General features: G+C 42.2%; 1 protein-coding gene across 1 annotated transcript; it reads right to left on the bottom strand.

Annotated features, from left to right (window-relative positions):
- Positions 1-36: 36 nt before the first annotated feature.
- LOC109052575 (ectonucleoside triphosphate diphosphohydrolase 3-like) lies at positions 37-13,215 on the bottom strand. Its single transcript, XM_042772016.1, has 10 exons — positions 13,075-13,215; positions 11,823-11,945; positions 9,861-9,978; positions 9,506-9,665; positions 8,939-9,098; positions 8,529-8,756; positions 8,092-8,364; positions 1,987-2,097; positions 1,714-1,851; positions 37-759 (listed from the first exon to the last, which is right to left on the bottom strand). The coding sequence occupies exons 1-10, from the start codon at positions 13,198-13,200 to the stop codon at positions 568-570; spliced, it is 1,629 nt and encodes a 542-aa protein (XP_042627950.1). The 5' UTR covers positions 13,201-13,215; the 3' UTR covers positions 37-567.
- Positions 13,216-13,469: the final 254 nt, after the last annotated feature.

Here is a 13,469-nt window from a genome sequence, read left to right on the forward strand (position 1 = left end):
AGTTGAAATACAAAAACACAAGTCTTCTCTGCACTGTCATTAACAATCATTACATTTATTTAGAGTACTATGACGTATTTCATTCAAAGACAATGTGTGCTCGAGAACACATGCAGAAATATATGTGTAAGATACATAAGGGATGATGCAAATGAATGAGACAAACATTAGATGCAATACACAATCAAAACATTGTCATGACCTAGTAGATACTTTTTACTATATATAAGCAAAAACCTTTTCTCTGTCTTCTGTGTTTTCATTCAAATACACAGTACAATACGTTGCTACTGTATTCCCGGACCTGTACACTCCCTTTTTTGATAGAATGGCATAGAATACAAGTTTTAAACACATTTGGTGTTCACATCAGTTGTCTTTTTTTTTAACCTTAGCACCACTGGACCTTCACGACCTTCAGGTTCTCAAATTAAAATCTTTCTCTAGCAGGTACATCTGCTTTGACACATCAGCAAGTCTCCTGGTTTACAAAACCTCCTTAAGTGGGACACTGGTCCTACTGATGAGAACTCAGTGCAGTATAGATGGGAACTCTGCACAAAAACCTCAATAACAAAAGCGCACCAGCGCAATCACGAGGTACGTGAGTGTGATAATAGTCAGAGCAGAGAACAGGAGGAGGAGTCCAGTGAAGAGAACCTTGTTTATGGGTAGCTTGAGGATTTTGCCTTCAGCTGGGATCATGTTGGAAAGTGCAAGCATGTAGCCCAGGGACCAGGCTATACTGGTATCATTTACCTATGAATCACAAAAAGACATATGAAGGGGTCCAGTTCACTGCAGAGAATATCATTGACATATATTTGATATTACACTCATACTTTAATACATGTAAGACTTTATATAAGTTCATTAGAAATCATGTGCTCAGAAATGCATGAACTGTGAAAAGACATTTAAAGGAATATTCCTGATTCATCATTCACTGCATATATACAGTATATTAAAAAAGTGTAATCATGTTTAATGATGTGTAATGATGTGCAATATATAATCAAGTTTAATTCAATGTGTGACTTGCCATTTCTTTGTAATTATTCTTAAAAAAATGTATTATCCATTTGTGAGAGGGTCTTTTGTACAATGTTATCATTGCAATTTTGTAATATGTATGTACTGTATGTATATTCAGAAAGTGTAATGCATAGATACATTGCATTTTACACAGAAAAGGCTAGTAAGCAATTATTTCACTTTGTTCTTATAGAAAGTTTGAACTGGTCCATGCACTTCCACTGTAAATGCCTTACTGTAAACCATATTTTTGAAATTTATTTTTGTGGTTATCAACATTATGCCAAAATGCTGTTAATTGAGCTTAACTTGTATTGAGCACAGAATATTCATTATATGGCATAAGAATTCTCCTTTGTTCATGAAGCAGTATTAATTAAACAGAACTAAAAGGAATAACTAATTGATGTGTGGAATATGTTGGCATATGAAAAAGCTTCAAATAAAGCTTGATAATATTAATGACTAAAACTGCCAACCACATAAATGCTCCTGTTTTGATATATACCTGGTTAAAACAGGACTGACTTTCTTTGTAAAAAGATTACTTGTTTTGTAAACCAAATAAACTGTAAATAATTTTTTTTTTTTTTTTTTTTTACCTCTGCTAGAAATTGTGAATGGTCAGATTAAATCTAAATCCTTTTAATCTCATGCTAAACATGAAATTTAATGTACCTGTTTCTGAAAATTGAGATTTTTCCAGTTGTCTGTGTTGAACTTATAACCATCTGCAAGAATGCTGTGCACATAATTTGCAGAGTAGCAGTAGGACTTCAGATGGATGTCTCTGATGTCTTTGATAGATGTCTTGAGCTAAAGGGGGTTTGGGGGGACATTAAAGGTAGGTTTATTGATTTTACACATCAGTCGTAAATCTAACACAAAGATTCATTCCTCCCAATCTGTATTTTCTTGCTAGTCATGGTTATGCAGTTGGCCAATACTCACAGTTTTCCAGTCCTTTGAGCAGAACAGCTTCATGTTCGTGTCGAATGTCTCCATACTTTTTGAACCCTCCACTTTAAGAGCCCGAGCAGTCCAGTAGAACCCTGCATAAGCCTAAGCAAAAGTGTTATTAAGTTTGGTCACAATAACATGGAGGAACTAATGACATTTGACATTAATGAGGTTCAGATATACCATGAAGGCACCATATTTGATTTGAGAGCTGCATTACATCACTGTGAACACACAAAGCTACCATATGGCTTCAAAAGACTTGGCATTTAGTGCACTGATCGAATGCTCTTCTGTTACATTGAATTTTATGTCCTTTTTGGAGTTTGTTTGTTATAAAGATTTAGCAAAATTCTCCTTTTGCATTCTACAGACAAAATTAAAGCATACATGTTTGGAATAATATGAGGTTGAGTAAATTATAACAGAATTTTAATTTTTGAGTAAACTATTTTGATAAATTTAGTTTAAGGACCAATTCTCACTATTAATTAGTTGCTCAGCATGCATATTACAAGCATATTGGCTAATTACTAGTACTTATAAAGCGCATATTAATACCTTATTCTGCATGACTATATATTAGAACCCTTAATCCTAGGTCATACCTAAGCTTTAACGGGTCATGCAATTTCAGTTCCTCTTCAGGAACTCGAGCTGCGTCGAACGCTTTGGGGAACGCGTCTAGCGTGAGCGACTCTGAATATCGTGTGAAATCAGTCCAATGGAAGAGCGTGACGTCACGGTGACGTAAGCGACCAGGAAGCTATAAAAGCACATGCCGCGCAGCTGGCATCAGCTTCGCGTCTTCAGCAAGCGCTCTGTGTGTGCATGTCATTCTGTCTTGTGAGTCTTATTAACTGTTGTCTGTCCAGTAGAGCTCCAAGCAATGTCTAAGTGCAAGGCGAAATCTAAGCATTCTAAGGGCGAATCCGGATCACGTTTCAGACTGTGTGTCCCTCCCTGCCCGCGCTACATTACAAGCGGGGATACACACAGTCTGTGTGTGGTCTGCCTGGGATCGAAGCACGCCGAGTCGGCTCTCGAGGGGGCCGACTGTCCGCATTGTGAGAGGATGTCGGTGCGGCTGCTTCGCTCCCGGAGGGCTCTCTTTGAGGAGGGAGCCTTCGCCAGCGTTCCCCGCGGTGCTGGCCCCACTTCTGCCGAGGCAGAACGGCAGCTGCACTCGTGGGGTTCGCAAGTGGATCTGACAGAGGGAATGGAGACGGGCGAGTCCCTATCTCCTTCCACTTCTGCCAGATACGGCGCCCAATCTCTGGAGTCGGAAGCACGCTCTGCGGTTCCTTCCACCCAGGGAGAGGGATCGACACTCCGCCTCTCTTCCTCCGAGGAGGTCGATGTGGAGTCTGTCGACAGGGATTCGCCACCCCCACTCGCCTAGGTATGAGGAGCTCTTGGAGGTGGTGACTCGTGCGGTGGCCAAGTTGAGTCTTGACTGGCCCGCCGAGAAAACAACCGAACCGCAGAAAAGCAAGCTCGACGAACGCTTTCTGCGGGCGAGTCAGCCACCTCCTTGCCGGGGCCTTCCATTTTTTCCCGATCTACATGAAGAGATCGCTAGATCGTGGAAGAGGCCATTCTCAGCCCGCCTGTATATCCCCTCTTCAGATTACTACGGCAATGTAGTAGGGATTACAGAGCGCGGCTACAGAGCGATGCCCCGGGTGGAACAGACGCTCGCGAGCTATCTGTCCCCCGGTACTGCATCGTCTCTGAAGGCCCCGGCATTGCCCTCCAAGCCGCTCAGAACAACATCGGCTCTGGTGGGCAAAGGGTATGCGGCAGCAGGTCAGGCTGGTGCGTGTCTGCACACCATGGCGATGTTACAGGCGTACCAGGCTGACCTCCTGAAGGAGCTTGATGAGGGAGAGATCAAGGCCGATGACATCACTGAGCTCAGAAGGACCGCTGATCTCTCCCTCCGCGCCACCAAGGAGATCGCCCGAGCGATTGGGCGGTCCATGGCAGCTATGGTGGCCGCGGAGAGGCATTTGTGGCTGACCCTGTCTGAAATGAAAGAGCGGGACAGGGTCTGCCTTATGGACGCCCCGATCCAGCCTTCTGGCCTGTTCGGCGATGCAGTCAACACTGTTGTCGACAGGTTTCAGGAGGCTCGCAAACAGGCGGCAGCATTCCATAAATTCCTCCCTCGTCGCTCCCTCGGGGCATCTGGGTGGGAGATGCCCCAGACGCACCCTAGCTCCTCACACCGAGAGGCTCAAAACCTCGGCCGAGGTCTTCGAGGCCCAAACAAGATTTGAGGGCAGTCATTGATGCTAAGAAGGCCTCGGCCAAGAAGCCCTGACGCCAGAGAGCCAGGGCGTCAGAGGGCAGCCTCTGCTGGCCCTATTAGAGAAGGAGGCCATCGAGGTGGTCCCTCCTCAAGACAGGGAATCCGGATTTTACAGCCGGTATTTCATAGTTCCAAAGAAGGATGGGGGGTTGCGTCTGATCATAGACCTACGGGTCTTAAATCGATCAGTTATGAGACTGAAGTTCAAAATGCTCACGATCAAGCATGTTGTAGCGCAGATCAGGTCCGAGGACTGGTTTGTCACAATAGATCTCAAAGATGCATACTTCCACATATCCATCCTTCCACAACACAGGAAGTTTCTGAGGTTTGCTTTCGGGGGCGAAGCTTACCAATATCGAGTACTTCCCTTTGGCCTTGCACTCTCACCCCGCACGTTCACAAAATGTGTAGATGCGGCTCTGGTCCCCCTGCGCATGCAGGGCATCCGCATTCTCAACTACATCGACGATTGGTTGATTTTAGCTCAGTCAGAGCAGGTTGCTGCTCGGCATCGAGATGTCGTTTTCGCACATATGGGGGAGCTGGGTTTGAGACTGAACGCCAAGAAGAGTGTACTTTCTCCAGTTCAGAGAACCACCTATCTAGGCGTAGTATGGGATTCGACCGCGATGCAGGCACGATTGTCCCCTGCTCGTATCGAGTCGATCCTCATCTCAGTCAAGAGAGTCAAAGAAGGCCAGTCACTCACTGTCAAACAATTTCAGAGATTGTTGGGTCCGATGGCAGCTGCGTCCAACGTGATACGTTTTGGCCTGCTGTACATGAGACCCCTACAGTGGTGGCTCAAGACCAAGGGATTTTCCCCGAGGGGCAATCCACTTCGAACTATCAAGGTCACGCGGCGCTGCCTCCGTGCCTTAGACATGTGGAAGAAACCTTGGTTCTTGAATCAGGGCCCAGTGCTGGGAGCTCCTGGTCGCCGTGTAACACTAGCGACGGATGCTTCCCTCACTGGTTGGGGTGCGGTCATGAGTGGCCACCCTGCCCGCGGTCTGTGGAGCGGTCGCCATCTGACATGGCATATCAATTGTCTAGAAATGCTAGCAGTTTATCGTGCACTGAAGCACTTCCTCCCAGACCTAAGGGATCACCATGTGTTGGTGCGCACCGACAACACATCGGTGGTCTCTTACATCAACCACCAGGGAGGTCTGCGTTAGCGCCCCCTTGTACAAGCTGGCGCACCAGATCCTTGTGTGGTCCCAGGGCAAACTCCTCTCACTCAGAGCAGTATATATTCCTGGGAAACTGAATGTGGGAGCAGACATACTGTCGAGGCAGGGGCCGAGGCCCGGGGAATGGAAGCTTCACCCAGAGGTGGTGGAGCAGATATGGAGAATTTTTGGCAGAGCTCAAGTAGACCTCTTTGCAACTCAGGAGACAGCACAATGTCCCCTTTGGTTCTCTCTAGTTCATCCAGCTCCCCTGGGACTGTACGCTATGGTACAGACCTGGCCGAGGCTTCGTCTGTACGCATTTCCCCCTATTGCTCTGCTCCCGGGAGTTCTGCCGAGAGTACGCCGGGACGGGGTCCGTCTATTGTTAGTAGCCCCGTTCTGGCCGGGCCGAGTATGGTTCGCAGATCTGGTCTCGCTCCTCGATGGCTCTCCTTGGGAGATACCGATCAGGGCGGACCTACTCTCACAGGCGCAGGGCACGATAATTCACCCTCGCCCGGAGCTGTGGAAGCTGTGGGTGTGGCCCCTGAGGGGGCGCAGTTCATAGCATCAGGTCTCTCAACCGAGGTTGTTGAGACCCTCCTCCAATCCAGAGCTCCCTCAACGAGGAAACTGTACGCCCTGAGGTGGAAACTCTTCACCTCATGGTGCAGAGACCGCCAGCTAGACCCAGTAAACTGCCCAGTTGGTATAGTTCTGGAGTTCCTACAGGCCAGGTTCTCTGCAGGGTTGACCCACTCCACGCTGAAGGTCTACGTGGCGGCCATTGCGGCCTACCACGCCCTTCTCGATGGTCAGTCTTTGGGAAGACACCCATTAGTTACACGTTTCCTCCGCGGTGCGCTGAGGCTGAGACCTCCAGTACGGTCCCGTATTCCCCCGTGGGACTTGGTTGTGGTGCTAGAGGCGTTGTGCAGACCTCCATTTGAGCCTATTCAAGATAACTCAGACAGACATCTAAAACTTAAAACCGCCTTTCTGTTGGCCATTACCTCTCTGAGGAGAGTAGGAGACTTGCAGGCCCTCTCAGTGGCCCCTACATATCTGGACTTTGCACCTGGCATGACCAAAGCGTTCATATACCCTCGAGCGGGATATGTTCCTAAGGTCCCCTCTGTCACACCACAACCTGTAGTGCTGCAGGCTTTCTGTCCTCCTCCCTTTCGGAAGCCCGACCAAGAGAAGCTAAATTGTATGTGTCCAGTTCGAGCACTGGACGCATACGTCCACAGAGCTGCCCTGTGGAGGAAAACAGACCAATTGCTTGTATGCTATGGTCCCCCCAAGAGGGGTTCTCCTGCTTCTAAGCAGTCTATTAGTCGTTGGATAGTAGAGTCCTCTGGTCGTCCCCTGCTGTTGGGAGCCAAGGCTCACTCCACACGGGGTATGGCGGCCTCCAAGGCCTTTTTGGCAGGTGTATCCATGCTGGACATCTGCAACGCTGCGGGGTGGTCCACGCCCTCTACATTTGCAAGATTTTACGGCCTAGACATGCCGGTCACTCCAGGCGCATCCGTCCTCTCGTCCTAAGCTGTGCTCTTCGGATACACACTAGGCAGGGGTTTGGGAGTCTGGCAGCGTTGGTACTCGTTCCCCAAAGCGTTCGACGCAGCTCGAGTTCCTGAAGAGGAACGTCTCTAGGTTACATATGTAACCCTAGTTCCTCGAGGGAACGAGACGCTGCGTCTCGGAGCCATACCCCCCCGGCACCCCTGCCGGCGCTTGCTGGTACTCGAAGCTGATGCCAGCTGGCGCGGCATGTGCTTTTATAGCTTCCTGGTCGCTTACGTCACCCCGCCCGTGACGTCACGCTCTTCCATTGGACTGTTTTCACACGATATTCAGAGTCGCTCACACTAGATGCGTTCCCCAAAGCGTTCGACGCAGCGTCTCGTTCCCTCGAGGAACTAGGGTTACATACGTAACCTAGAGACGTTTTTCCTGTTACAAGCTCTTGATGCATAAAGAAGATGTGTAAAATTGCAAAGACTAAAGTCTCAAATCCAAAGAGATATTCTTTATAAAAGTTAAGAGTCAACCACACCTACCTAAAACGTCTCATTCTAACATGCCCTCATGTCTGCGTCATGATGTGGGAAGATTTGCATAACACCGGCCAAATGTTCACGCAAAGAAAGAAGCTGTAACTTTTAATCGCGCTGTTGCCGCCGGCGCCATGTCGTGGAGACACTGTGTGTTTCATTGTGAAAGCAAACTACTTTGTTTGGCCTTCCAAAAGAAGACAAAACTAGAAAACAGTGGTTAAGTTGAATTTACAACACTTTTCTGGAACAGTTCAACCCAAATTTTCAGATGTGTGCAGCGCATTTTACGGAGGACGAGGACTGTTTCCTGGGAGAGTAGCCTACAATCACATACACTGAATAGCTTCCAATCAGTGTACACCTCGCTTTTCAGAACGATGAGCTTTGTAAAAATCTACGCGTTTCAGAAAGGTGATGCATAGAGGAGAAACAATAATGTACAGTATATGGAAAATAATGTTTTTTGAGGGAAAACTCTTAGTTTATAGTGAATATGTGTTCCCTAATCTTAGTTTAACTAAAAAGAAATGCATACCATAAAGTCTCCACTGAGCAGTGGTTGATAAACGCCATCAAAGGAACAGTTTTCAGCTCCCTGGCACGATGTCAGGTCAAAGATACTCCTGACCAAGACTTTGCACTGTTCAGGGTTACTCTGTCCATAGAAAGTAATATTTTGCTTTGGGCTATAATTCGTTGGAAGATCATTCTTTGTGCATTCACTGCCAAAAACATCCTCTACAAGCATGGAGATATTGTAGCCAGAAGGATAACAGGGCTGCTTCACATTAGCCCAGTTGGTGGATTCCTGGAAAAGAAAAAAAGAAACAAAAACAAGAAAGCGAGAGAGAGAGAGAGAGCAATCATCATAATGCATTTTGCAGAGTTTTAGACAACTACTGTTAAACTTATATTTTATGGAACAAGTATAAATTCAGAAATTCACTTGACAATGACATGAGTATACTCTACCTTTAAAAGTTTGGCCAAAACTCTCTTCTCAGCTTCATTTTTCCCATAGCAGAGGAAGCTGTGTGTATAGATGTTGTATTCATAGCCATAGAGCGAAACCTTAATGATATCTTCACCTTTGGCATCTTCAGAAGTGGCAAAGGCAATCTGGGTGGAGGCTCCACCCAAGTCCAATGAGCCAACTGTCTCAGCCCCATGAGGATGTACCCAGGCATTCCAAAGATTTTTCTATAAAACAGATTAAAGTTTAAAATTTTCAAAGTTCAATACTTCTGGTTTAGATTCAATATTGTGTCATAAAATGACCACAGTACCCTAAACGCTCTTTGTACCTTTGAGATAATATGATTCTGTTCTATATCAAAGAATCAAAAGATCCCCTCTGCACAATAAACTGCCCATGAACTGACCTCTAGGAAGTTCCCCTTCAGGTAGTTGACTGTGATCCAGCCATAAAGGCCTTCTTCCTGTCCAGAGATAATGGAAGCATTTTGGAAATTGAAAGGAAGAGAGCTAAGGTAGTTCTTTATGTCTTTCAGGATAGCGTAGGATTTCTCTTCATCTTTCATACTGTGAAAAGATATTGCAAAGACATGGCGAGCATTACGTCAGTGTCAAGTTAACTTGTTATTTTATAACATTGTTATTTGAGAAATAACATCATCATTTGAAAACTCTGGACATCATTTTAAAACTCTGAACGTGTATAAGTAAATTTTTCTTTTATCAAATAATAATAATAAAAAAAAAACATATATATATATATATATATATATATATATATATATATATATATATATATATATATTTTTATATTATTTTCGATTGTCTAACAATGTATGATCTCCTGAGCTCTCAGTATCAAAGTAAATGCCTCTACTGATACATAAATATACTGAGATGCAGATATAAGAACATATATAGAGAATATTCAAAAAAAAAAAAAAAGGGATGGTATTTGTTAAAATCATTCTTACTGTAGAAGCCTCATTCCTGCTGTTGCACCGAGGAAGACTGGGGTCGATTTATGCCGATAGGAAGGAATAGCCTCAGTAATTTTTGCCATGCAATTTTTTAAACTTTTCCATGTGTCTTTATCCTGATCCTCATTTTTACCAAGATCTGAAATTCCAGGGCCTTGAAGAGACACATTTTATTATTACATTGCTTTCTGTATTATTATTATTTTTTTTTTTTTAATACATTATGGGACACCCAACTATGCAGAATTCATGGAAAGTTCTACTAGTATCTCTTAGCTTCTGGTCACTATAAAGAATTATTTATGTCTTTGCATAAATCTTCTAAGGTTTTAGGTCAGATGATTTGTACCTTCAACCTGACACTTTGTGGTCTCCCTCACCACCCCTGTGTTGTTTTCTTTTTCAGCAGGCCACTCATAGAGATACACGGTGGTTCTGGAGGAGCCTGCATCCAAAACAATACCATACTGACGAGAGAGAGAGAGAGAGAGAGAGAGAGAGAGAGAGAGAGAGAGAGAGAGAGAGAGCAACAGAAGTGAAGACTGTTACAGTAACCTTATTAAGACCAAATTCTGAAGATCTTGCAAAGCCATAAAAAGCTTATTCATTTGCACTCTTCGCAAAATGTACTGGTGAATAGCAAATTGCCATGGTGTACAGTAAATCATGATTGAGTGAAGCATTCAAGAACAGAAGGTCTAATCGCCTGAAGCACTTTTGGAAGAAACAAACTAAAGCACATTCTTCCGTTGGGAAAATATTCAAGGACTGACGTCATCAAAAGGATCTTCTTAAAGGGGTCATATGATGCGATTTCAAGTTTTCCTTTCTCTTTGGAGTGTTATAAGCTGTTCGTGAATAGATAAAATCCCTAAAGTTGCAAAGACTAAAGTCTCAAACCCAAAGAGATATTCTTTATAAAAGTTAACACTCATCCACGCCCTCCTAAAAGGACTTGTTTAAACATGCCCCCATGTCTACATCACTGTGTGGGAAGATTTGCATAACGCCGCCCAAATGTTCACACAAAGAAAGAAGGTGTAAGCTTGATTCTCACTGTAGTATTGTTGCTGCCGCCGGCACCATGTCGTTGAGATGCTGTATTTCGTTGTGAAAGCAAAACTACTTTGTTTAGTCTTCCGAAAGATGACATAACTAGAATTCAGGGGTTATAGTTGTATTTACAACACTGTTTAAAAACAGTACAACCCAAATGTTTGTGTATGTGCAACACATTTTACAGAGGACTGTTTCCTGAACCTGGGAGAGTAGCCTACAATGCCGGATGTTCTGACCCACAGTCTGTAAGTGCATGTTCATATTTAAAGAATTTGCCACTGATGATTCAAATGCAAGTTTTGAGCAGTGTAGTGTAGCGCTTGTTGTTTGTCGTTTCTCCGATCACAAATGCAGACATGGTTTTATGTTTACGTTGCGTGATACGCAACGCAACACGTAAAAAGACAGTATAGTCATTATAATCATAATTATGTCCCCACTGGATGCAACAAATGCCTCGTTTATAATGGGTTTTATTGTTTTTGTCTTCTTGTACCGCATCACATCATGATATGGTAAGTGGCATAACATTTCCGTCACGACGCACTGGATAGCTGGCCAATCAGCATACACCTCGCTTTTTCAGAACAATGAGCTTTGTAAAAAATTACACATTTCAGAAAGGCGAAGCATAGAGGAGAAACAATAATGTACAGTATGTGGAAAATAATGTGTTTTTTGAACCTTAAACTACATAAACACATTGCATTACACCAAATACACAAAATAATGTTCTTTTTAGCAACGTCATATGACCGTTTTAAGATTAAAGATGCAGCACTGTATGGAATAAAATTACTCCATTAATGGTGATTAATCACTGAAAGTTGTTTTTGTGTGTAGAAAAACCGGTGTCTGGTGAGTGTTTTTTTTTATTTTTATTTTTTTTTTTTAGTATTTGTTTTCACTAAAAGTAATAGGATACTGGATGAATCATAATGAAAAACCATAATCCATAAGTCATATCTATAATAATCTTTCACCACATTTTACTCACCATTAATCTGTAAATGAATAGTGGAAATGTGTGTGACGTGTGATGTTTGTTTTTCAACACAGAATAGAAATGTTACATAAGCAGAGAATACAAAAAATCCTCATATATTATATAGTATTATATAAATAATATTGTATAATATTAAATAACAGGAATGAATAAGTTAAATTTAAACACTCTGATGGTAACCCAATTTATTGGTCAGTTTAATAGGTTTCACCTTATATCATGTATACTCAAATTATAAAATGTTACCTTTAATCCACTGGATATATACGTCTTCTTATGATTTTGTACAACTGCTATAGAAATGATGACTGCAATGCTGGCCAGCATAAAGGCGGCGGCCAAAGCTACTGCAATTTTTGCCATCCTCACCTACAGACAAAAGATGAATATATCAAATTCCTGGCTTACTGTGAAGTTTGATTCTTATCAAACTAATAGCTAAACACTCTTTATAATAGAAGATCAAATTAAAACAAAAAATGTTTTACAGGAAAATATTTAAACTTTTTATTCATAATTACTTTAGAAAACAATGTATTATTTTTTAAATAACCCAGAAATAAAACAATCATGCATCCAACATGCTCATAAAGGGTTAAAAGATGCACTTGTAATCTTGAGGTGAGCTTTACATTTTAAGGTAACTTGATGTAACCTTGTACTCAGGTTGCTTCAGTCATATTAAATTTTAATATTTGTTTTTAACCAGATAATTTAGATGTTATGGCATTTTTTTTTTTTTTTTTTAATCTGATAAAACAATTTTACAGTGTTTTGATTGAGTAAGAGGGTTATTTGTTGAGCCCGGGAACTGTCAATAAAATCTCTACTTTCTAAATTATTTGCCCAACAAATTACTTTCAGCACTATCTTGAACAAAAATGTGCAAGTACAAACATATTTACTTTTGCCATGTTGTGAGATTTAAGAAACTCTTTCAAACACTGTCAAGGCAATAGGCACGCTGTCAATCATAGATTTGTTATCTTCTGTAAAAATCTTCTGTACAAAGTCTGGAGCATGCTCAGTTTTGCACCTATTGAAGTATGAACTCATATTATCCTGGAGCCTCTTACACTAAGCCATATTATGTTTCAGTTTCTAATTTGATCAAAGAAAGTGGTTCTTTGAACTCAAAGACATACAGTATCTGTTTAATTTCATTATAATACTGCTTCTGTGGTGTCATTCAAAACACCATGCCATACAATTGTTTATTTAAATTATATATTCCATAAATATATATTTATTTATTGGAGATGCAAGCCCACAAACTGATCCTTTGAAGAGATATAGCAGATTTCAAAGAAATCATATCAATCAATAACATTTTATAACAAAATCAACGAAAAAGCTTAATTAATCTTAGCCACATTTGTTCTATGATCTGATCTTACATGATCTGAAAAGAAAGCAAATATCATATGCAAAATACATACATTTCTGTCACAACAATAGTTCCATTAATAATACAGTAATAAAAGGTTTATCTGCTTACCCCTCTGCGTGAGGCTGTTGTAAGTTGGTCTGAAGATTGTGACTCCTTATTGATCATTCTGTCCAGGCGTGCAAGACCGTGAATGTGTAACTGTGTTTGGATGTATGTGTGTGAGTGTGCATGCATATGTTTGTGTGTGAAAAAGCATGCTGAGGAGACAGAATGGGAGGGGTTTTCTGTCACTCCCAACATTCAGGACCTTTCTATTAAAGTTCATTAGAAACTCCAACCAATTATTGGATGTTAATAAGGAAAAGACCATAAGCCCTTATTAACATTTCTGAAAAAAAAAAAAAATAAATAAAATCAAATAATATTACTAGCTCATATTTAGCCATTTATACATTATGTCTGTGGATGACTTTTTCTCTCAATTCATTAAATGACTGCCATGA

The sequence above is a fragment of the Cyprinus carpio genome, chromosome A16 (assembly GCF_018340385.1).
Source record: "Cyprinus carpio isolate SPL01 chromosome A16, ASM1834038v1, whole genome shotgun sequence".
Classification (NCBI taxonomy): Eukaryota; Metazoa; Chordata; class Actinopteri; order Cypriniformes; family Cyprinidae; genus Cyprinus; species Cyprinus carpio.

Bases quoted from the DNA above. Each gene is read 5' to 3' on its own strand.
- LOC109052575 (XM_042772016.1), bottom strand. From the start codon at position 13,200: ATGCATGCACACTCACACACATACATCCAAACACAGTTACACATTCAC. The intron at 9,666-9,860 runs GTACAAATCATC...TGTCTCTTCAAG, and splicing joins CACAAAGTGTCAGGTTGAAG to GCCCTGGAATTTCAGATCTT. The intron at 760-1,713 runs GTACATTAAATT...TGTGATTCATAG, and splicing joins ATCTCAATTTTCAGAAACAG to GTAAATGATACCAGTATAGC.